Genomic DNA, 23126 nt, shown 5'->3' on the forward strand with positions numbered 1-23126 from the left:
AGCAGATATCTGGGGTCGGGGCTTTGCAAACAGAGGAACAGTCGGAGAAACAATGTACGGGAGGCAGAGTCTGCCAGACACAGTGCAGACACCGCAGGGAGGCCCGTGCAGCGGGCAGCGGGAGTGAGGGCTGAACGGAAGGCGGGAGGGCCAGGGTGATAGGGACAGGGTCCTGTTGGGCCGGGTAAGCTTCTGCTGTCAGCTAGACAACAAAGGACAACCAAGGCTCAGAGGTGGTCAAGGCAAGTCTGTGCGGGCTGCAGAGTTCCGGCAAAGCAGGGACACAGGGCAAGGGCAGTCAGACAACAGGAGGGTTTGAGCAAAGAGCAAGGACAACCTGCGAAGGCTGAAAGAGCTCAGCTGGACTTCACATGCATGTTCACCGTGTGCTCGTGTCCTTGTCGCCGTGGACAGTTGGGCTGTAGCCACAGACTCACATACTCAATTAGCAGGCCCGAATTTATTCAGCACTCCTTCTAATGAACAGATCTTTGTGGGGGGCCTACTGTGGGCCCTGGCCACTGGCTACTTGGGAGTGTTTTGGGGAACTGACCAGTGCAGTTCCACTGGGAGGCCAGATCTGAGCCTGATGGCGTAACAGATTGACCAGCATGTAGTTAAAGAATTATGCAGCTTCTTTCATCAGGAGTTGGGGAATTAGGGATGGGACGAAAGATACAATCCTTCTCTCCCACCCCGACGGAAGAGCATCTGACTGCACAGATGTCCTCTGTTTGCTCAATTCTCTTGCATCATTTCAAACGCAGAAAGAACTGCTACAATAATAACTACCCGTTATTGATTAAGAACGTGCGTCAAGGTTCTTCATTCGCTGAGTAAATGTTTTCTCAACGCCGAGTGGGCAGCACGTGTCTACATACCAGGCACAGTCTGGGGATGCAGGGATGATTTAGGCCGTATCCTTGCCAGTGGATAGCCCCCACACTGATGTGGTGTGAGGACAGCGACGGCAGAATTTAAATCACGGTACCCTATGGACACAGCGGAGGGCACTCTTCCCCTCACCTGAGTTGGTGTGTGTGAGAGGGTTTGGTCAGGAAAGACTTCTTAGCGGAGGGGAGGTTTATGAGGTGGGCACTTTGATTATGCACATTTTCAGTCGAGAGAGCTGAAGAACAGAGAGATCAACACAGGAACAGCCAGATGCCATTCTCGGTCTGTTGGGCTCCAAACCACCTCTGGAGTTCGGTCAACTCCAGAGCTGTATTGCAGCCACTAAAAACACTTCCTCTGGCTCTGTTGCCTCTAAATTCTGTCTGTTAAACAGAGTGAGACTGATAGAGACCTAATCTGGGGGTGCAGGTGGATTGCAAGAGTCTCTCTGATATGACAAAGTGCCTCCCCCAGGGGAACCCTAGAAGTTAAAGTCCTGCTCAGCTGTTGGCTCTGAGGCAAGGCTTTCACACCCAGGGACTCCAGGGCGGATGGCTTCAGGGCAGCAGACACAGGCGTCTTAGAACCTTTCAGGCTGGCTTTGCCCTGCGGGTGCCTGCGTTTCACAGGTGGACATGGCATTGGAACGATGATGACTAGCCAATCGTGGAACAGTACCTGCATCTCGGCAAGTGTAACGTAAGCAAAGTGTACCTCCTGAATGGAAAGAAGCCTGGCTTTGGAGGTGGACAGAACCGGGTGCAATTCCCACATCCACCCTTTTCTGCATCAGGGACCTAACCTCTTTCAGCTGGTTTCCTTGTCTGGAGATGGGGTGTCTGATACTTACCTCTCTGGGTTTCTGGGAAATAAAAACTGTACATGCGTGGCACGGGTAGGTCCTCAACAGCCAGGCTCCAGGAAGTGATGTGTGTTAGGGACACTTCAGTGTGGAGAGAAGCATGCCAGGGCCCCTGGGAGTCTAGTCTAGCCTCCAGCCAGGGTTGGGGGTTGGGACTGGTGCCATTTCCATCTTTTCTCTTTTATTGTTCACATATCCAAGGCACATAGTTCATTTCATACGTAGGTGTGTTGTGCTAAGAGGAGTTAAAACAATAGGCTGGTGTGAATGAAGATCATCCTCACAGTTCACTCTGTAGCAGGCAGAACCAGCTGTGGGTGCGAGCCCTCCACTGGACTTTGTGAACCCGACATAGTTTCCTTCAGGGCTTTATGGCACCTATTGAGACACCTAAGGAGCTGCATGAAGGCACTGCAGATTCCCTCAGAGGGTCCCCCTTAGTGAGAAGGCAGCTGATCCTTGCTTCCCTGATGATCCACAAGAACCAGTAAATCAACCCGCTTGCAAAGGGGGGACAGCGCAGCTAGCATACTTTCTCTTGTCATTACAGAAAACTCAGACTGTAACTCACTGAACTTATAGCGAAAAATCACCTTACCAAAACAAAGTGCGCGGGGAGGGCAGGTCAAGACCTGTTCAATTTACTGGGTCAATGACACCATAAAGTGACAGATTCCTTCCATGTTTCCGCTTATCCCTCTATGCTGTGAGGCAGGTCCTCAGCCTGGATCCCTTCATGGTACGAAAACTACAGCCACAATTACAAACTCCAAATTCAAACAACAATGGGTCCACGTGAATTAAGGGGAGATCTATGTTGCGTGTATCCTATTCCCATTTTTCTTTTATAACTGCACGCCTTTATTGTTTTTTAAATTTATTTTTTACCGTATATATTTAAGGTATGCAACATGTGGGGGTGGTGAGAAAAAGGCCGCAATCAAGGATGGCTTTAAAGAGCTCTGGCCTAAGCAGCTGGCTAGAAAGAAGGTGGTGATTTCACCGAGTCAGGCAACATTGGAGGAGTGGCAGGTGTATGGAGAGCGGGGGGTGGATGGGTTCAGTTCAGGACACGTTGAGTATTAGTTGCTGTGGGACTCAACCACTTATTACCTGAGTGACTTTGGAGAGCTGACCTAACCTCTCTGTGCCTAAGATACCTCTTAATAGGATAATGATAATAAAAGCTAGGAAAAATAACTAGTTTGTTTCATTCGTTTAGTCAAGGAGAATGTTCTGTTTTTATACAGCAGAGTGGTGGTATTTTTTATCAGGTACTCCCCGGGTAAAATGAGAATCTCTCTACTTACTCATGTATCAGCTTGGTTTTACCTCTCTGCTTTTCTCACCATATGACAGATATTGCCAATGCTTAAAAAAAAAAAAAAGAATTCAGTAAATAAACTCAAAGTAACAAATGTTTTATTGTCCACAGTCTTTTCTCTCAGAGAAACAACCTCCACCCAACCCCCTTTCAGATCCTCTGATCTTCCTCTTGTAGCCCCTCTGTCCCTCTAGGGGCTGGGATAGGGCCTTTGGGACTCGGGCTCTCTAACATTCACTTCTCCGTGAAGTCATCTCCAGTGCCCCGGAGGTGGCCTAGGAATCCTTGAGTGCAATCTGCCTGTGGGGTTGCCAGTTGGCTCAGGAGGTCTGTAGTTGAGGACACAGGATTGAGCGGGCTATGTGGATCTGGAAATGATGAGTGTATGGCTGCAGAACAGGAAGGTGATGAAGCCACAGACATCTGTATCGTCAAGGATTCACCACTTACTCCTTGTGGGACTGTGGGCAGGTAACCTGACCTCTCCGTGGCTCCGTTGATGATAATATTCTGGGATAATTATTCCCTTTTGTGTCACTTAGACCAGGAAAATATTACCTTTTGAAAATTATAAAGTGCTGTTCACGGGTCGGTTACTTCCAGGGTAAAAAGAGAATCTCTCCACTTATCCATGTATTTGCTTGGGCAGGCATGAAAGATGCCTTGCTTATTTTCTACCTTGTTGACGATGTTGAACTTCCCCTGACTCCTGAAATCAGCCGCGGTAAAGAAACCTGCACACTCTCGTGTCTGGGAAATGGCTGACCACAAAGGCCCACCCTTCCCCGTTTGACTTAAGACTCGCTGTCTGTCCACTCTCTGTCATGACTCCCGGAAGACTTGCGGATGACAGACCAACCCACTACGTGTTCTTTGTCTCATGAATGATTCACTCAGATTGGAAGTTTGTCCTCCTGAACCTAGATAGCCACAGAGATAAACATGCCCTGTTCAGCTGAGGCCGTCCCTGATTACAAAAGCAACCCCCCCCCCGAGAAAATCTCCCCACTATAACTTTTCTACTCCTCCCTATGAAAGTAAAAGGCAAAACCACCCCGCCGAGACACACTCATCTCCAGATCGGGGGCGCTCTCCCTACGGCAGTAGCCTGAAGAAACTGAATTTCTTTACTTGTTTTTTTCTTGTCTTTCCCAGTGTGCAGGTATCGCCCAATGCAAAAACAATCAGTAAGTGAACAGAATCAAGGAGCAGGTATCGACTCTCACGTGTACACTCTAGAATAACCAGCCAGTCCCTCGGGGAGTCGGCTTCCTCCAATCCCTGCAGCCCAGCTCCCACGTGCCTCGCCAGTGAAGTCACCTCTACTGCCCGCAACCTCTTCTTACGGCCCGCGCAGGAAGCACTGGTCGCGTCCCGGAGCCACGCCCCCGGGAGGGCCGCCGCGGGGCACCGCAGGGAGGGGCGGCCTCGGCGCCTTCTCTCCGCGGAGCTGAGCCGGACGGCGCGGGCCGCGACAGCCCACCCACTCGCTCAGGCCGAGCTCCCACTGCCCTGGCCCTCCGGGCTTGCCCTGCAGCCCGCGGCATCGAATTGAAGATCCGGTTCCTCCCAGCGTCCCAGCGCTGTGACGTCTCTTCCCCTTCCCGGGGGCGGGGGCGGGGGCTGGGGGGGGGCATCTCTAGCCCTCCGGAGGACGGCTCCTCTCGGTGGTCTTAACCCTTCGATGCCCCGTGGGCCGCGCTGCGTTTCCAGAGCGGCCGCAAGGAGGCAGCGCGCCGGCGTCTAGACGGCGGGAACCTGCTCGGGAGAAAGAACGCGCGTGAGAGAGCCCGGGAGAGAATGAGCCCGAGAGAGAGAGGGACTGAGAGGGAGAGAGAGAGCGCGCCCCAGAAAGACAGAGAGAATCTCCCTAGAGCTGGCCAGGTGAGCCTCAGTGTCTTGGGGCTAGAGTCCTTCTGGCTGGCCCACTGCGAACGGTGGTTTCTGAAAGAACAGTCATTTTTCTCAGACGCCCTGTCTCTTCAGCATCAGAATGGCGGTGGTACAATCTGCGTGTGGCCTATTTCTCTTTCTCTAGTTGGGGGTTGCCAGTTTTAAGCGGAGAAATGTGATACTGAAACTTCCTGTGGGCATTGGTAAGCACCCGGGATATATAAGTGGGCTGGCATCAGTGTTCAACAGGTGCAAAAAGAACCTGTTTCCTTGGCATCCCGCCCTCCCCACCTCACCCCCCACCCCTCAATATAAGGCAAAATAACTGAAGCGTTTTCAAGGAAAGGGACATTTCCCGTATTGAAACCATCAGAGAAACTCTTTCTAGGTCGTGTGAGAGATGGGTCATGATGTGATATATGAATAGGCATGCTTTTACTAGGCTCTGTGATTCCTGCATGAGTAAGCAATGATTTAGACCATTTTTATCGAGTAACTGTACAAGCTGCAGTGTGTGATATTCAGAGAAGGAAGGCGTCTTTGTCCAGTGTGCTGGCGTCCAGCCGATCCTGGACAGCAGGCCTCTCTATGTGCTCGGCAATTTGGTGTTATGACCGGTCACGGATTCCCATTTGCATTTCCCATACAATTTCCCTGTATTAACATACCCCTATCGGATGTGTTGGATTTGTGCACGTCGCTCCGTGCGTATGCACGTGGGTTGTTTCGCGTGCTTGTTTTATCGAAAAAGAAAAGCGGGTGGCCTTGCTTGGTCGAGCCTCTCAGGGTTCCAGCAACAGAGAGAAAGGACATAAAGAAAGGATTTCTATATTTAAAGGAGCAGAATTTCAACAGCTCCCTGTCAAAGCGCCAGTGTTTCCTACCTGGAACGTCGTGGCATTTAATAAAATGCTTTGTAAATAATTTTCGTAGGGGAGCAGTGGGTTTACTGTTTTTAGTTGGATATTGATTCCATTCAAAATTCTGCTTGAGATTGCGTGCAATAGCTAAGTTAAAACTCTAAATCGCAGTGATCCATTTTCCTTACCCAGCGTGTGGGTGGACTATAAACCTTCAGTTCCGGGCTGGGCCATCGCGCTGGTAAAATAAAAGGCCTGATGCGCTAAAACGAAATTTCTACTATAGTTAGCAGATTAGGGGAATTTAAAGGTAAGGAGAGCCACGGGTGAGTATAAGGTGGTGACTGCAAATTAAAACAGGTGACAGTATTAAGGGGGAGGGATTGGTGTGATGAATGGTGCAGAGACCTTTGTATTTTGACAGACCGACGTGAGAAATGGTCACCACCGCTGCCTGGCTGTGTGACCTCGAGTGAGTTGCCTAACCTCTCTGGTCCTCAGTTCCCTCATCTGCAAGTGGGGATAATAATGTTATCCAGTACACCATGGCCTGGGAGAAGCCGTCCTGACCACCTGGGCTGTGGGGCCCTTCTCTGTGTTCCCAGCCACACCCCTGGCTCCCACCTGCATGGCTGTCATCGCTTGTCTCGTCATTATCTTCAGTGCGGCTCCCTGCCCCGCAGACTGTGAGCCCTTTGAGGACTGTTATCCTGCAGGAAACATTCCCGTGTGCGCAAAGTCTAGCAAAGCACAGGTCCTGCAGCCTGGTGCTCAGCAGGTGCCCAGACACGCTTGTCGTGTGAGTGATGATGATCACTCGACGCAGCGTAGCTCTCGTTATGCTGTCGGTTTGTTTACAGGAAATAATATTTTGTCAACAAGTGACTGTGGCAGACCCTCTGCTCAAAGTTCACTGTGTCTTCTATCCCCACTCTGTCCACAAGTGTCTAGTATCGGTGTCTTTCCCGATTTGTTCCCCTTATAGTATGCCTGGGACAATATTTTACTGCCTCAGGATGGGGCTGCATCTGATAATTCACCGAGCAGGGCGGGCCCTCAGTAAATAAATGCTTGTCTGATGAATTGACCCCAGTTATTTTATTTTGTAGGTGAGAGGTGTAGATGTCACTCAGGCCGACATCGGCAGAACTGATGCTGTGAACCCAGTGATCGGTGACCTCGGTTGAGTCTAGGCGAGCTCTTCATGCACAAGAGGAGACTTTCTCCTTGTATTCTCCTTGCTGCTTTGGCCACTCCTCCTCTCTACCCTTCCCCGTACCCCTCCTTTGTACTCCCGCTGCTGTTCTGTGTCTATGTTTGGCCCACCTGCTGTGATATCCCTCATGCAAGGACCATGTTTCATTGGTCTCCTCATTTTCTTCGTTCACACTCTAAAGTGGGCACCACTGGGTGTTTACTGATTTAAATGTTCTTTTGTGATGACGCTGCTAAATAGAGTCTCCCCCTCCATTCTAGACCCAGCATCATAGCGGTTATCTGCATAGGCATCAAAAATATGGAACGCCTGCGTGCCAGGTGCAGCACAAACTCTCTTTTTAAAGTCTCTGTCGCGTTGCATGGTGTGATGGTTACTTTTAGGTGTCAACTTGACCAAATTAAGGAATACCTAGAAACCCGGTCAAGCATTATTTTGGGGTGTTCTGTGAGGGTGTGTCCAGAGGAGACTAGGGTGAGAGTCTGAGTGGAATAGGTGGGGAAGATCCGCCCTCAGTGTGGGCAGGCACCGTCCCATCAGCAGAGGCCCAGAGAGAACAAAAGCAGAGGAAAGGCGAATGTGTCCTGAGGTGGGATGCACTCTTCCTCTCCTGTCCTCGGACATCAGAACTCCAGGCTCCTCAGCCTTTGGATTCTAGCACTTACATGAGTGGGTCCCCCGGGTTCTCAGGCCTTTGTCCTCAAAATGAGGTTATGCATCCGCTTCCCTGGTTCTGAGGCCTTCCACCTTGGCCAAGCCGTGCTACTGGTAGCCCAGGGTCTCTAGCTTATAGACGGCCTATGGTGAGACGTCTCAGCCTTCATAATTGCGTGAGCCAATTCCCCTGATAAATCCCCTCTCATATATCTACTGTACATACATATCCTGTTGGTTCGTTCTCTTTGGTAAACCCTGACTAATACACGTGGCTGGAACTCGGACTCCTTTTTCCCTAGCATTGCGTGAGGCTAGGAGCACAGTTTCCAGCCCCCACCGTCCTTGCACAGATCTCAGTCATTTTGCTTTAGGATTTTGCCATTTCTGGAAAACAAAGTCAAACCATTATTTCTTTGACATTATTACATGAAATCCGATTCTTTGAACTGAAATAAATTCATTTTATAAGGGTACTTCACATCATTACGGAAAGAAGAAAGGGTCATGTAGCACCGTTTTAATTGTCAAAATAAACACAACTCTCTTCATAGTGCTCATCACCCTGACATAGTGTGCATTTACTTGTTTAGCTGTTTACTTTCTCCTCCCCCCACTACAATGCAGGGTAATGAGAGCAGAGAGCTTGCAAGGTTTGTTCTGTGGAGCATTCCGGCACTGAGAACCGAGCCCGGCACTAGGAAGTGATAGTACATATTTCCTGCATGAGTTACCTGATCCCTGGACCAGGTCTGGACCCATGAGCCAGCGCCCAGGACTTTCCTGTCTGGACTCTCTCCCTCAGGATTTCTTGCTAGCTTAGGCTTCCCACGAGGCTGAGAATCCGGAGGAGCAGTGCCGCCAAGGGTGCGTGCATCTGGGGGCAGGCAGACCTGGGATGGGATTCTGTCCCTCACCGGTTGTGTGATCTTAGGGACTTTACTTAGCCTCTCAATGCAGGAAGTTCCTCCTCTGGATTGTGGGAAGATATGGATTCTGCAGGGTTGACATACTAAATGAGATGTTTATTAAGAAGGCCCCAAATTCTCCCTCTTTCACTTGATAGATATTTGTGAATGCCCGTTGGGGTCGAGGCTCTGTGACGGGTGGATGAGACCAGGTCCCTGGCCTCTGTCAGCTCCCAGGCAAGTGGGTAAGACAGTCTGCTAACCATCTGCTGGCCGCTGAGTAGGGTTGGGGCCAGGATAGGGGAAATGCAGAGTGTTGCGGGAGCTCAGAGGAAGGTCCCCTGTCCAGGGCTTGGAGAAGAGGCCAGAGAAGGCTTCCTGGAGGAAGTGCTGTGTAAGCTGAGTCCCAAAGGGTGAATAGGAGGTGCAAGTCTTGCAAGGAGCCATTCCATTCCCAAACCTTTCATCTATGACCGCCATGGTCATCCCATTCCACTTGCTCTGGACTGATTGAGGAATGGAGATGTGACCCAGCACTGGCCAGTGTGACAGGAAGAGAATGTCTATTGATTGTAAATGTTAATCACATCCACAAATACCTTCACAGTAGCATCTAGATTGGCATTTGACCAAATGACCGGGCAGCATAGCCTGGCCGAGTTGACACGTAGGATTAACCATCACAGTGGGGAAACAGTACACTGAGGGATATCACCTCCCAAGCTGAAGCTCTGACCGGTAAACATGCGTCTCCCAAAGTCTTTTCCCTCTCTTCAGAAGCCGTGTGTGATGATGAAGGGAACTTGAGGCCGTGCTGTTTCAAGGCAGAGATTTGATACAAAATCTTTATCCCTCTGGGGCAAGTGACTGTCGAAGGAATGAAATGGGGCGAGATGATGAAGGAAGGGAAGTCACACTTATTGCCCCAGCTGCTCCCTTACCCTCAACTAGGGGACTTCTCTAGGCCTCATTGTCCTTCATGCCTCTGTAGAGGATTATGAATAACCATGTGTGTGGTCCGAGAATCTTGTGGTGCACATCGAGATAGGACAGTAAAATATTTCATTTCACAGAATTGATGGAGGGATGAAGAGAGAGAAAAGAGTGATTAAAACATGGGTGAGTTGTGGGTTGATGTTTCTAAAGTCTCAGTGTTTCTTCATAAAAAGGTGTCTGTGAGATCTTTTTCTTTCTCTGAGAATTGGCTTTCTACATGAAGAAATATTGATCCTGAGGGAGTCCTTGTGACATGTGAGAATTGATTGGGAGGTAATTGGGTTAAGAGCATTTTCCAAATGTTTCACACCTGAGTGCTTGCATAGGATGGTGATGGCCCAAACGATGTTACTGAACTAACTAGTTGGAAACATAGATTTCAAGTTACTGAAATGTTAAGAGACTCTCTTTTCGGGGTGTGTGTTGGTGTTTGCATGTGTGCACTGCCGGGTCATATGATCCGAAACATTTCTAATGTTGTTCTGTGTTTCCTGACGCAGCACGAGCTGGTAGCCACAATTTGGTTGATAAAAGTTTCTAAGTACGGGTACCCGCTGAAGAAAACTAGGGAATTCTTGGTTTCCAAGTTTGCTGAAAGAACAGAGCCTGGGCTGCTGATCTAAAGTTTCAGTTTAGCATTTAATGTAAGTTTTTTTTTTTTAAAGATTCATCCAAGATGTGTTTGTTGAAATAATATAGAGAGATGCCCTCACTGCAAAATCTACCATTGGGTTTTTTCAGTTAGCATACAGTAAGATTGACTTATTTTTTCTTTTGGAGTACACGTCTATGAGCTTTAACGCATGCATAGATTCTCGTGACCACCACCACGATCAGCATACAGAACGGTTCTATCACCCAAAACACCCCCTGCTGCTACCCCTTTGCAGTTACCCCTTCCCCACCCCAATCCCTGGCAAAAAGTGATCTGTTTCTCCTTCTCGATAGTTTTGTTTTGGGGGAGAGTGTCATATAAACGAAACCATACAGTTTGCAGCCTTTTGAGATGGGTTTCTTTCCTTGAGCATAATGTGACATCTTGGATGAATCTCAATGCCTCTATCAGTCGTCTCTTCGTGTTTAATGCTGAGCAGTCTTCTGTTGCACGGAATACCACAGTTTGCTTATTCGTTTATCCGTGGAAGGACATTTGTGCTGTCTCCAGTTTTGCGTGAGTTTGGATAGAGTTGCTTTAGACATTGATGTACAGGCTCTTGTGCGAACCTAAGTTTTCATTTCTCTAGGGTAAATACCCGGGAGTGGGATTGCTGGGCCCTATGGTAAATGTCTGTTTAACTTACAAGAAACCGCCCAAGTGTTCCTTAAAGTGGCTATACTACTTTGCTTTCCCACCAGCAAAGTATGAGAATTCCAGTTGCTCAGCATGTTCTCCAGCACTCAGTATTGCCAGTACTTTTATTTTTAGCCATTTTAATGGGTGTGATGGGGCATCTCATCATGGTTTTAGTTTGTGTTTCGCTGATGGTTAATGCCGTAGAACATCGTTTCATGTGCTCACGTTCAAGTCTTTTCCCCATTTTCTAATCGGGTTGTCTGATTTCTTATTGTTGGGCTTTGAAAGCGCTTCACATATTCTGGATATAAGCCCTTCGTCAGATCTGTGATTGATAAACATTTTCTCCAGATCTGTTTTTCGTTCTCTTAAACACACTGTCTTTTATAGAGCCAAAGTTTTAAATTTTGATGAAATCCCGATTTGTCGATTTTATTTCTTTCATGGATCATGATTTTGGCGTCAGGTCCAAGACTTGCTCCCGTATTCTCTGGTCACAAAGATGTTCTCCTATGGTTTCTTCTAAAAGTCTTATTATTGTACTTTTGGCATTTAGACCTCTTGCACACTGGGAATTCTGAGATGATTTTCACAGGCATGAGCAGGCTTTTTGACTGGATGCCACGCCAGTGATCACAAAGTCGAAAATTCAAAAGGGTGTGTCTCCATGGTGCAAATGCTTACAATTTAGTGAAAGCGTACCTTATGAAAGTATATGAATGCTTACGAGAAGAGCACGGGTTAGTCACGCATTGATTGTTTTTAAAATTATACCTGAGAATGGGTTGGAAAAAGTCAGCAGGGAATTAACCTTGTTGACTGCATTGCATCATTTTGCATAACATGCCACATGGATGCAAGAATTGGTATCCTTTCTAAAACCTTTATTACATGCCATGCACTATTCTAAACTCCCGAGATATATTCTGTCTTGTAATCCTCAGCACTGGCCTGGGAGGTGGGTGTCATCATCATCACCATTTTACACAGAGGAAGAGGAGGGACGGAAAGGCTAAGTACAATGAATAATCCTGGTTTTCTCTCTTCCCTTATCACCCTTGGTTGCAGTCTGGGCTCTCCTGGCCGCACACATTCCTTGCTCCCTTCTAGCTCTCTGTGAAGCTCCTTCCTGTCTAGACTCAAGGGCCGGGCGGGGCTTCCAGCTCAGACTAGACCTCCATGGATCCACTCCAGAAATGGAACCCGGCGTTGATTCCTGAATGTTCCCAGGTGACCGCCACGGAGACTTCCCAGGAAGGCACAGCAGCCTCTCGGCCTTCCTCCTCCAAGCAGCTAACGGATGGGCCTCAGTAGCTTGAACCCCAGTCCTGGCACCGACCCCGCTGCGCCTCTACCAGAGGGGCAGCTCCAACAGCGGTACAGAGAGGAGAAGACCCTGCTAGAGCGGCGGTGGGGAAGGCCGGCCTTCCCGGGGAGGAAGAAAACGTTCCTGGGGCACCTGAGGCGGAGACACCGTGATCACATGGCGCCTTATCCGATAGAAAGGGAAGCCAGGATCTCTCCCCGAGGTGACAGAGATCAGAATCGATTCCGATGTGAATGTCGATACTGCCAGAGCCACGGGGTGAGTGTATCCGGGATCCCTGGGGAGAGGAATGGGGCCCCACATCCTTCCTCCTGGGACACGCTAGTGCAGGGCCTCAGCGGCTTGACCCTCATCCTGGGTACCAACCGGCCCGGCCCTCTGCCAGAGTGGGCACCCCAACAGCAGGAGAGAGAGGAGAATGCCAACGAGAGAGGCAGCAGGAAAGCAAGAGAATGTTTCAGAGGCTGCCGAAACAGTGGTTGGAAGAAAACTGAGGTGCCCATCGTCACGTGATGGAGATCTGAAGGGATTCAGGCATAGATGCTGTGCTGCCCGCTGCTAGGTAGCCTTGGGCTCCTTTTGGTGACTGGACAGTCAGCTATAGTCGTAGGAATGCCAAGACCTGTGTTGTGACTGGATGTCCCACCAGCAGGGGATTCGATCCAATCCCAGGAAGGTCCTAATCTTTCGTGCCTGTCATTTTTGGATGGCCGTGAGGTATTCCATGGCAAGGGAGACTGCATACCAGTGCTCCTTACCTCGTCTCATATGGCTCCCATGATGCATGTTGTCACTTTCCCACCCTGGATCTCCGTCTTTCCTCCCTACCTTGTTGTCAGTAAGGTATAAAATGTCTATGTAGTGTGAATGCCTTGTTGATGTCCATGTGCTTTTGTGCCATTTTATTGACTGCCTCTGAGAAGCAGCACTAGGTCTGTTTGAAATGCACTGCACTACACTGAGGTCCAGCATAAAGAATCTGAAACGAAACACAGTGTGGGAAAGGGATGTGGAATTAGAACTTGGTGGTTCACCATTGTACTGTTTTTGTAAACTGTTATGAATATGATAAGCGGAATGTGAGTAAATGTTTTCCCTGCTCTTTAACACTTGAGTACTATTCTCCCTCGCAGGAATGTCTGACGGGTCAACTCATCGTCAATACCAAATAAATATACATATGAAAGGAAAGTACCTTTAGACTTATCATTAGTGGTTTGTCTCTTGTTAGATCTGAGATCACTGCCTTTAAATCCCTGACCAGCGGATCAGAGTGGATCAAGAGGAGCTCTACGCTGCGGAGATTTGGAACGGGGGAGGAGGGAGGGCACCAGAGAACACAGTCAAGTCACCATTTAAGACCCTGCAGTGCAACCAGCATTCAGACCAGCCAGGCAGCGCAATTGGAAGACAGTCCTCCTGCCCACAGGAGAGCTGGAAGCAAGGTCTACTGCCCACGGTAGGAGCCCCTGCGGGTTGGTGCTGGTGCCCTGGCTCAGGGGCTCCAGGGGCCATTGCTCGTTGTCTGGTGCACCTGGGTTGATGAACGGGAACAGCAGTTTCATGCCTGCTTCGTGAGCACCAGAGCATCATTGAGTTATTTCAAAATCGTATTGGGATTTAGACATGTCTTTTAATTTCAGGAGGCACAAATGATTAAATCTACCTTTTCTTCCCCTACAGAATCCTGTGATGTGTACCCAGCAAGTGACTGTGAGATTCCCAGGAACTGAAAACAAATTCTGCTTTGTGTCAGTCTGTGTTTATAGGTAGTCCCCAGAGCTGTATTGCTGCAAAAATCGACGTGTCTCCTGCCGACAGAAGAGAACAGCTTGAGAACAGGTAAGTTTCTTAGATTCGGAACTTGGGATCCCATCAGAGAGCTTGAGAGTTAAATTGACCCTGCCAGGATCAGCTGCTGTCTCCGAGCTCCAGGGGAGAAGGTACATAAAGCAGGACTCTTCTTTGGCTTAAATTTGGACTGGTGACTCGGGCAGCGTTAAGAGGGGTAACATGGGATTGCACTTTTGTTGATGGTTTACCAGGTGTCAGACAATATTCTACATATTTCCATATCTTAGCACCTTTCATCCTCTGCCACAGACCCATCATTTAGCAGCAATTTCAGTCCCATTTTACGAATTTGGAAAGCAGAGTACGGAGAAGTTAGGGAGCTTGCTCAAGCTCACACAGGCAAATAGGGGTGGAACTGGCATAGAAGGCTAGGCAGGCTGGATTCAGAGTTGTCGCTCTTAACCGGTTCACCTCTGTAAAGGCTGGAGGTGAAGTGCAAAGAGCCAGTGGCTTCAGTGGACATTTCATAGCTGGTAGCCCCAAGTCTTGGTAAGACACATTGTTGAATCCTCACCACAATGCCATGGGGCAGGTATAAGTATCTGCACGTCGCAGAGAGTTTATGGAGGTCGTAAAGTGGTGGCCTTCGTCTGACTCCCTGAATACTGAAACGCTCTCTGCAGACCGTCCAAGTTAGTCCAGCAGCCACACCCAGGTCCCTGCTGCCAACAACCAATCATTTTACCAATTGTCAAGGTGACAGTTTTCTCACCTTGCCTCCACCCATTCTGTGCTACGCTGACTGTTGTGGTGTTATGGTGGGGAAGTGAGGAGGAATTGCAGAGGTAGTCCCTGTCCTGGGGGATTGCATGTTTGATCAGCAGAAAGTCGCATGCTGTCTCAGTCTGTTTTGAGCTGCTATAACAAAATACCACGGAGTGGGTAATTTATAAAGAGAAATTTATTTCTCACAGTTGTGGATGCGGGGAAGTCCAAGATCAAGGCACCGGCATCTGGTGTCTGGTGAGGGCCTTCTTGCTGCGTGCTCACATGGCAGAAGGTAGAAGGGCAAGCAGGGAGGAATGCTGTGTCCTCACACGGCAGAAGAGGAAAAGTGGAAGGTGTGGGGGGAGGGTGCTTCCTGAGGGAGGTCATCGCTGCAGAGCGAACCAATGTCTGCGGAAGGGTGCGTGGAGAATGGGTGGGCAGGTGTGATTTGTGATTAGGGGAGTCGGCATCCCTCCACATCCTCATCTCCAAGTCCTTGCCCCCATACCCGTGTATGGAGAGTAGGAAGGGGTCTGGGAGTGACATCCGAGACACCAATAGTGTCCTAAGTTACAGACTAGGAGCTGGAATCCAGTGCTGTCCACAGATGTCTAGCATGTCAAATTCTAGGTCAGAGACCAACCAAAGGCACCAGCAGGCAAGGAAATATTGGGACAGAGTGAGATTCAAACGTAATGCACAGATAAAAAATCTGGATGAACCTTGACCGAGTAAAGAAATCGAAAGAGTAAATTAAAAATCTTCCCACAAGGGAGAGCCCAGGCCCAGCTGGCTTTGTTGGTGAATTCTATCCAGGATTTGTAGAAGAAATAATACCAATCCTTCACAGACTCTTCTGGAATATGGAGGAGGAGGGAACATTTTCCAATGCATTCTATGAGAATAGTATTACCCTGCTAACTAATGCCAGACAGAGACATCACAAGAATATTATACACCACTATCCATCATGAATATTGATGCACAAAAGCTCCAGAAAATATCAGGAAACCAAAAATCCAGCAACACATACAAAGGATTATTCAGCATGACCAAGGGAGATTTATGCTAGAAATGCAAGATTGGTTTAACATTGGGAATTCAATTAAGGTAATGTACCACATGAGAGTATGTCAAAAACTTCATGGAAAGATTCCTATTGTCTTTTCGTTCCATTTTTCCAACAGCTTTTTGACGTGCCCTAGTATTAATATAAGTAAAGGACAGGAACCAAACGATCCTCTTGATAGACAAAGAAAAATCACTTGACAAAATCCAAGACCCATTTATGATTAGGAAGAAAGAAAAAAAGGGCTCAACAAACTAGGGATAGAAAGGTATGTCCTCAACCTATAAAGGGCATCTATGAGAAACCTATAGCTCATATCACATTTACTGGTGAAAGAATGAATGCTTTTCCCTTAAGATCCAGAACAAGGCAAAGATGTCTGCTCCCACCACTTCTGTCCATCATTGTACTACAGGTTGTAGCCAGTGTAATCCTGCAAGAAAAGGAAATGAAGACACAGAGAAATTAGGAAAACGTGTCCACACAAGGACCTGTACTGGGATGTTCATGGCAGCATTATTCATGATGGCCTTAAAGTGGAAACGACCTAAATGTCTACCCATTGCTGAAGGGATGAGGAAAATACAGTGGAATGTTACGGAGTAATAAAAAGGAACAAAGGTATGATACATGCTACAGCATGTTAGAACCTCAAAAACATTATGCTAAGCGACAGAAGCCAGACAGGATAGACTGCTTACAGTTTATAGGAAATGCCCAGAAAGGGCAAATCTACAGAGACAGAAGGTAGATTAGTGGTTGCCTGGGCCTGGAGGTAGTAATGGGGATTGACTGCTAATGGGCAGGAGGGATCTTTTGGGGGTGATGGAAATGTTCTAAAACTGGATCCTGGTGATGGCTGCACAGCTGTGTAAATTTACTAAAAGTCACTGCATTGTACCCTATGTAAATTATACTTCAATAAAGCTGTTTTAAAAATGTAACGCAAAAATGTGAATGTGAGTCATGGAGGAAAAGGTATGCAGTCGTTTTGTTGCAACGGTAAGGAATCCCTTCCTCCCCCGTCCCACCTTCTGTGTTCTGGGTCCTGCTACATTTCCCACCTCACCGCCTCCCTCCTTCGTGTATACTTGATGCTCCAGCCAGACGGAGTCACTGTGCCCATCTGGGCAGAAGGAGTGCTGGTGAGTGCACCCGTCTACGTGCGTGTCTGTTGTGTGCATGTCTGCGTGTATCTGCACAGGCACCCTTTGCGTGAACGTCACTACTGACTCACAATTCCATGTTTGGGGCAGGCTCCCATGATCCATTCTGCATCGTAATTCCACTTCTGTGTTTTTCTATTCACGAGCCCAAAGGACCCGGCTTCAGTTTCCCCGATAACCAATCTCAGCCCTTAGCTTCAACCTCTGGTCACAGGGGGACATCGAGAGAGAGAGAGAGAGAGAGAGAGAGAGAGAGAGAGAGAGAGAGAGAGGGGAGGGGTGTTGTCTCACCCACAGGGCCCCCTGCCTTTGCTGAGTGACCCAGTGGGGATGAGCAGCAGTGAGGTTACCAAGACAACGGGATCCCAGATCCTTTTCCACCCATGAGGCCCTTGTCCCTCCCCTCGGCCTGCCTGGGGATCGAGTAGGAAAGGGGAAGCTGTGGCATAAACACACTCCTGAGTCCTTGAAATTGTTCTAAACGTGGCTGCGAAATAAATGCATCAAGAATAGCTCTCGAGAGAGAAGGGACCAAATAAAATGTCTTAAAAATTTAGTAACAACAGACAAGGCCATGAAGTCCAAGATTACAGTTAACCACAAGACAGGCGAAGTGGAGTGTGTGCTTTTGTTTCTCAGCCTCAGCCATGCATCATATCTCCCACGGACCATCGCATGTTTAAAAGAACAGACACTGGGGCGTCATCCCCAGAGATTCTGATTTAGTAGGTCTGCAATGTGGCCCCAGCATGAGTATGACTTTACAGCTCCTCTTATGAAAACCGAGGCTGTGGAAACGGAACCATCGTTATGGGAGGAAAACCAAAATCGGAAAGTTGACGCCTCTCTTTAAAAAGTAAAGCAGGTTTTAATCATTCGGTTTCTTAGTCTAAGGAAATGAAAGCAAAATTCCAAGTAAATGCATGTTTTAAAACTTACACTGTACCTGCTGTTCCCTGAAATCAAAATTTTGATGTCAAAACCCTGCATCTGCTAATGAAACATATTGCTTTTTCTTTCTTGTGATGGTTTCTTACGCTTAAGTTATTTTCAAAGTTAGAGCATTGTATGCATACCTTCATGAGATACAGTGCGATAGCTTTTTGAATATTTAAGTTGGCTCAGATTTGTATCAGTCGATGTGCATGAATCAGCTCTTAGGCTTATTTATTAAGTGTGTTGAGTTGCAATTTTTTCACTTTTCATTATCTTTTGTGTTATCAAATTAATTCACGTGATTCCATAAAAGGCCAAATAGTACCAGGAAATTCATGATGAAAAATAAAATTCAGCAATCCCATGTTTCATGCACATCCATGGAGACCCGCCACCCCAAGCTTTCTTTATTTAGCTATTTCTTCTGGATATTGATCTCTGTGTTTCCTTTTTCTTCTTCTTCTTCTTCTTTTTTTTTTTTTAAGAAGATGACCGGTAAGGGGATCTTAATCCTTGACTTGGTGTTGTCAGCACCACATTCTCCCAAGTGGATCTCTGTGTTTCTAAATAATGGGCTTATACTGCTATGTCCTGATTTATCGAGTTAGATGTTAGCTGTTGAGTTCTTACAGAAGACGAGGAGTTCACTGTCTCAGATATATTACAGGGTGCAGGTCTTCTCAGAGTTCCTGTGGGAGCCACCGAAACCAGGGTGTCCACCTCTGCTCTGGATACGTTCAGAGCGCCTCTGCCAAGAACAGAGCCCTCATGGAGGACTTTGCGCACATCTGTGGCAACTTAGAGATCGTGGTTGGCCTTTTCCAGAGCATTCCAGGAGAGTCATGGGAGGATCAAGAGCAAACCTAGGAGCATTCCTAAGTTTTTCATATAAGGGTTTGTGTGGATGGCAGTGCCTGCCCATGAGACAGGGGGCACAGATTTGGTATCACCTGCTGATTTGCAGGGCTTGTGGGACATCTGAGTGGAGATGTCTCACAGGCCGTGGCTTATAAGGTCTCTGGGGCTCAGCTGAGATTTCCTAGGTAGAGTTAGTGATGGGGGAAGCCGTCAGCATGCAAGGGGATAAGGATGAATACAAGACAGATTGGTTAAAGTTCTGGGTGGCGATGTGGTCCCCCAAGATCATGTATTACAGAGTGAGAAGAGCCCAGGGCAAAGGTTGGAAGCCAAGATGTTAGAGGTGATGTTAGAGGTGATCAAAGGAGAAGGACCAACGAGGAGACACAGAAGTAATGGTCTGAGGGGTAGGAGGAAAGCCGGGGGGGGGGGGGGTGGCTGTCACGGGCACTGAGAAAGCAGAGTGTGTTGATTGAGGAAAGGAGTGTCAACTGCAGCCAAGTCAGCATCGAGTCCTTCGGTTTGGCAGCGTGGAACTCAGTGGAGATTTTAGCTAGGCAATGTTCTGCAGATGCAGGGGGACAATGAGGAGGGAGGGAGAGGAAACCAAATAAGTATGCGCTTGCAGTCTACGCATTTAAGAAGCTTGGCTTGGGAGGAGTCAAAGACCCAGGCTGGGAGAAGCAGAGGGCTGGACTTTTCAGTGCTATTTTCTGTTTCCTCAAAGTGTGAGAGGAACATAACAGGATGCAGGTGCCAGACATCCCTGATGATTGTGAGGACTGGTGGCTAATGACAGAGACGTAGGGAGTTGGATGAGCCTCACGGTGTTTCTCTTCAGTTGGGGATTGAGGAGCAGTGGTTTCAAAGCAGTGGTGAAGCTGCAGGGAGGCTTCTAGCGTCTCCCTCCTGTCCCCATTCTTATCTCTGTGCCCATGGTGGTAGGGGTTGGGAGATACAACATCTTCCATGGAAAAGGCCTAAATGGGTGGTGTCAGGGGAGATTCCAAGATTGAGTTAATTCATAAAAGAGTGCAGTGGAGGGCAGAGGGGCTGGGAAGGTTTGGCAAAGGTGGCATAAGAGGGAGGAGGCATCCAGTTGGGGGAGGGCAGGGCAGTCTTGTGATCAGGGCAGTGGACGTAAGGGCCTTGGGCTTGGAGTGATGGCAGGGGCTGGAGACATGGGTGCTGTGGATTGACTGAATTGTGTCCATGAAGTTCATATATTAGAAGCTTAATCCACACTGTAACTGTTGAGGGCGGGAAATCCCATTATGGTAATTGCAAGGCGGGGCCTTGAAGAGGTGATGAGATTGTAGGGCCATGCCATAGGGAACGGATTAAAAATGGTGGTCAGGGGTGTGGTTCTGAGGGCTTTAAAAGGAGAGCACGTGAGAGTCTCTCTCTCTCTCTCTCTCTGCTCCACCATTTGTGCCATGTGAGACCCTGGGGTCACTGTCGCCACCACCAGGACCCCCACCAGATAGATGTGTTCCCTGGACTTTGGACTTCCAAGCCTCCGAAACTGTAAGCAATAAATTTCCTTTTCTTATAAATCACCCTGTTTCGGGTATTTCTGTTATAAGCAACAGAAACAGATGAATACATTGGGGCACATGACTGGCCTGGATAGAAGCATGGGGAGCGATCAGAAGCTACGGAAGGTTTGCCTTGTCTGTGGCCCTGGCCAGGATGTATTTCAAGCCTATGTAAAACTAAGCAGTGACTATGAGATCGGCCTTGATGTCTCGTGTCTGGCGGCAAGAAGGCTGTGCTTTTGGGCCTTTCAAGGAAGGAACAGAGAAGATGAGCCATAAAGGGACAGAACAGAACTCCCTCGTGACACTGGACTCTGCAAAGCTGGGATATCAGAGTCTGAGTCCTCAGATCACCACGAAGGGGATGCAAGGGCCCAGGGCTCGGGTGGTCTTTGGAAGTGCAGGCGGAGGCCTGAGTCTGGAGGTTCAAAGATCTTACAGAGGGCCACCTGTATCTGGCCACCATAAAATAACTGAGGCGTATGCTCTCCAGTGAAGGAACAGGGCCCTATCCAAAAGAGATTTCTGCCATAACCACCTGGCCGCAGACCAGGCACTCTCAGGAGCTAAAGGTCTTCAGAAAGGAAACCCGATATTTGCAAAGCTCCTTGAACTCTGTTTGGCGGGGGTTGGCAGAGTAGCAAGGTTCCGGATCTGAGAGGGAGCCCCAATGAGGAAAGGAGACCAGATGGGGTACGACCATGACAAGAAGAGAATCAAGCAGTTCCTCCAGATTGACCCCTTTAGAGATCCCCAGGGTGAGACACAAGAGCCTGGTAGCCTCTTTGGGCCCGGTTCCTGGTTTGCATTTGCCAGACTCTAGGCCTTCAGAGAACTACTGTCTCATTAAGATGAAGTAGGGTAGATGGCATGATTTTCTGAGGTTCTCATCTGAGAACCAAATGAGTCAAGGAGTATATTAATGTTTTCTAAATCATACAGTCTTATATAAAGTGAGAATGTGATTACTGATTTTGCTTTGGCTGTTTAAGTGCTGTTGTGGTTTCTATTATTAAATGGGTTCTCCTAAATGGAAAACTCCCAAAGGGGCCAAAGTCAGCCGACTTGCCCAGACTGGAGAGGTGAGATGTGCCCTTGACTAGGAGCATTTGATAGCTTCTGCCCCAGGACAGAGGGCAGTGCCCATGCACGAGGGCACGCAATGGCTACGAAAACTGGGGAGGTTCTGCCTTGAAGAATAGGTTCTCGGACAAATCAGCATGATGGGCAAGAGACCCTGGGAGATGTTTCTGGGTCTGTCTGGAACTGCAAAAATTCTCACGTGGACCTCTCAACTCTTGGGAGGAAACTGGCATTGTTTATCTTTACAAGAAATAAGAAGGGGAAAAACCTAGTTCTTTTAATAAGAAATTTTGGCTTTCTGCATTTTCCTCCAGGCATCCTTTTCTGGCTCTGGAAACATTTTCTGTAGCCAGGCTCTAGGGCTCAGGCCCTGGGAAATGGGGTCTGTGTTAATAAAGGATTATGAAGCCTGGCATCGCTTGTGGCGGGCAGTGACTGGCCTCTAGGAGGCCCTGCTCACCTCAGTGACAACTGTCATCACACACTCCACTCTGTGTGTCTGTCTTCTGGTCCTCTCCTCTTTCTGTGCTCTATTTTGGGGGACCGTTTATAGGGGGTTGACGCTGTCCTGGGTTAAAGGAGAAGAGAAGGCAAGGACGTCCCATTCCCCCGCTAACGTGGACCAACGAGATGGTGGGCAGAGGAGGAGCCAATGCAGATGGTGTGCTGAGATCACAAATTCACGCGTGCCCCTCAGACCCCACGGGTGCTTTGGTTCGCTTACCCTCTCTGACTGATCTGACCATCATGAGTGTCTGCCCTCTGGACTGGGTGGTAAGAGGAAGACACCCACTGGATTTATGTCTCATCTGGGAAGTGTCGTCTGATGCAATCATGTCAGTGGTCCATCTGTATAAATGCTCAATCTGTTTTGGTGAAAAGGCTCAATGCCGGATTTCCACCTCACCTCCCTACTCCTTTCCAAGATGGGGATGGGGCCCGCGTGGCTTTTGAGTGTCCGTGGTGATGCCAGAAGGGGTCTATGACATCTTATGTTGTTTGCAGTACCCTGAGCATGAGGCATGAAAAAGTGGAAGAAACCCCCAACCATACCTGAGCAGGGGTTAAAGAAAACTGCAGTCTGGGACACAGCACAGTCATGTACCTCTCTCTTCTCTTTGCATTATAAAAACTCTAGTCCTGCTTTGTGTATACTACCGTTTGAAAGGAAACCTTTTTTTTTTTTTTTTTTTGGTAAGAAATATGTGACTTTTCTCAGTTATGTGAGGATGCCTGAAGCAGTTCTGAAGTACTGGCTAGACTTGGGGAAAGAAAGACCATTGCTTAAGATCAGTCTTGCTTCATACATACTGCTTACTGTCAAATGAAGGTGTCACTAATTCCAATGACATGAATAACAGGGTAATTCAGGCCCTAAGTTCATATTTAGTTTATGAGTATTTTTCTTCATAAGCTCCCGCACCTCATTACATGACCCAAATCAACACAGCAAGCTAGGCTCAATGTAGCTTTTTACTACTGGACCAAATAACCTTAAAATGCATTCCAGAATCACTTCTATGAATTGACTTGATCTAGGACAGGGTCCTGTGGAAAGACAGCCAAACTGTATGTTGGCAAGCAATCAAAACATGGAGCAACATAGTTATTGCTCACAAAAAGGACTTTATGAACAGGACACCAAAAGCACAAGCAACAAAAGAAAAACTAGACAAATGGGATTAT

General features: G+C 48.1%; 1 protein-coding gene and 1 long non-coding RNA gene across 2 annotated transcripts; both read left to right on the top strand.

Annotated features, from left to right (window-relative positions):
- The first annotated feature begins 4756 nt into the window (after positions 1-4756).
- On the top strand, positions 4757-13409 carry FAM156A (family with sequence similarity 156 member A). The gene is given in 4 exon segments (XM_063083911.1): positions 4757-4964; positions 11970-12197; positions 12199-12646; positions 12649-13409. Coding segments are annotated over 3 exon segments (639 nt in total). The 5' UTR covers positions 4757-4964; positions 11970-12080; the 3' UTR covers positions 12723-13409.
- Positions 13410-13464: 55 nt separating this feature from the next.
- LOC134367231 (uncharacterized) lies at positions 13465-16756 on the top strand. Its single transcript, XR_010022389.1, has 3 exons — positions 13465-13687; positions 13912-14070; positions 16275-16756. It is a non-coding gene; the product is annotated as an uncharacterized LOC134367231 (long non-coding RNA).
- Positions 16757-23126: the final 6370 nt, after the last annotated feature.

This window comes from Cynocephalus volans, chromosome X, assembly GCF_027409185.1.
Source record: "Cynocephalus volans isolate mCynVol1 chromosome X, mCynVol1.pri, whole genome shotgun sequence".
NCBI lineage: Eukaryota > Metazoa > Chordata > Mammalia > Dermoptera > Cynocephalidae > Cynocephalus > Cynocephalus volans.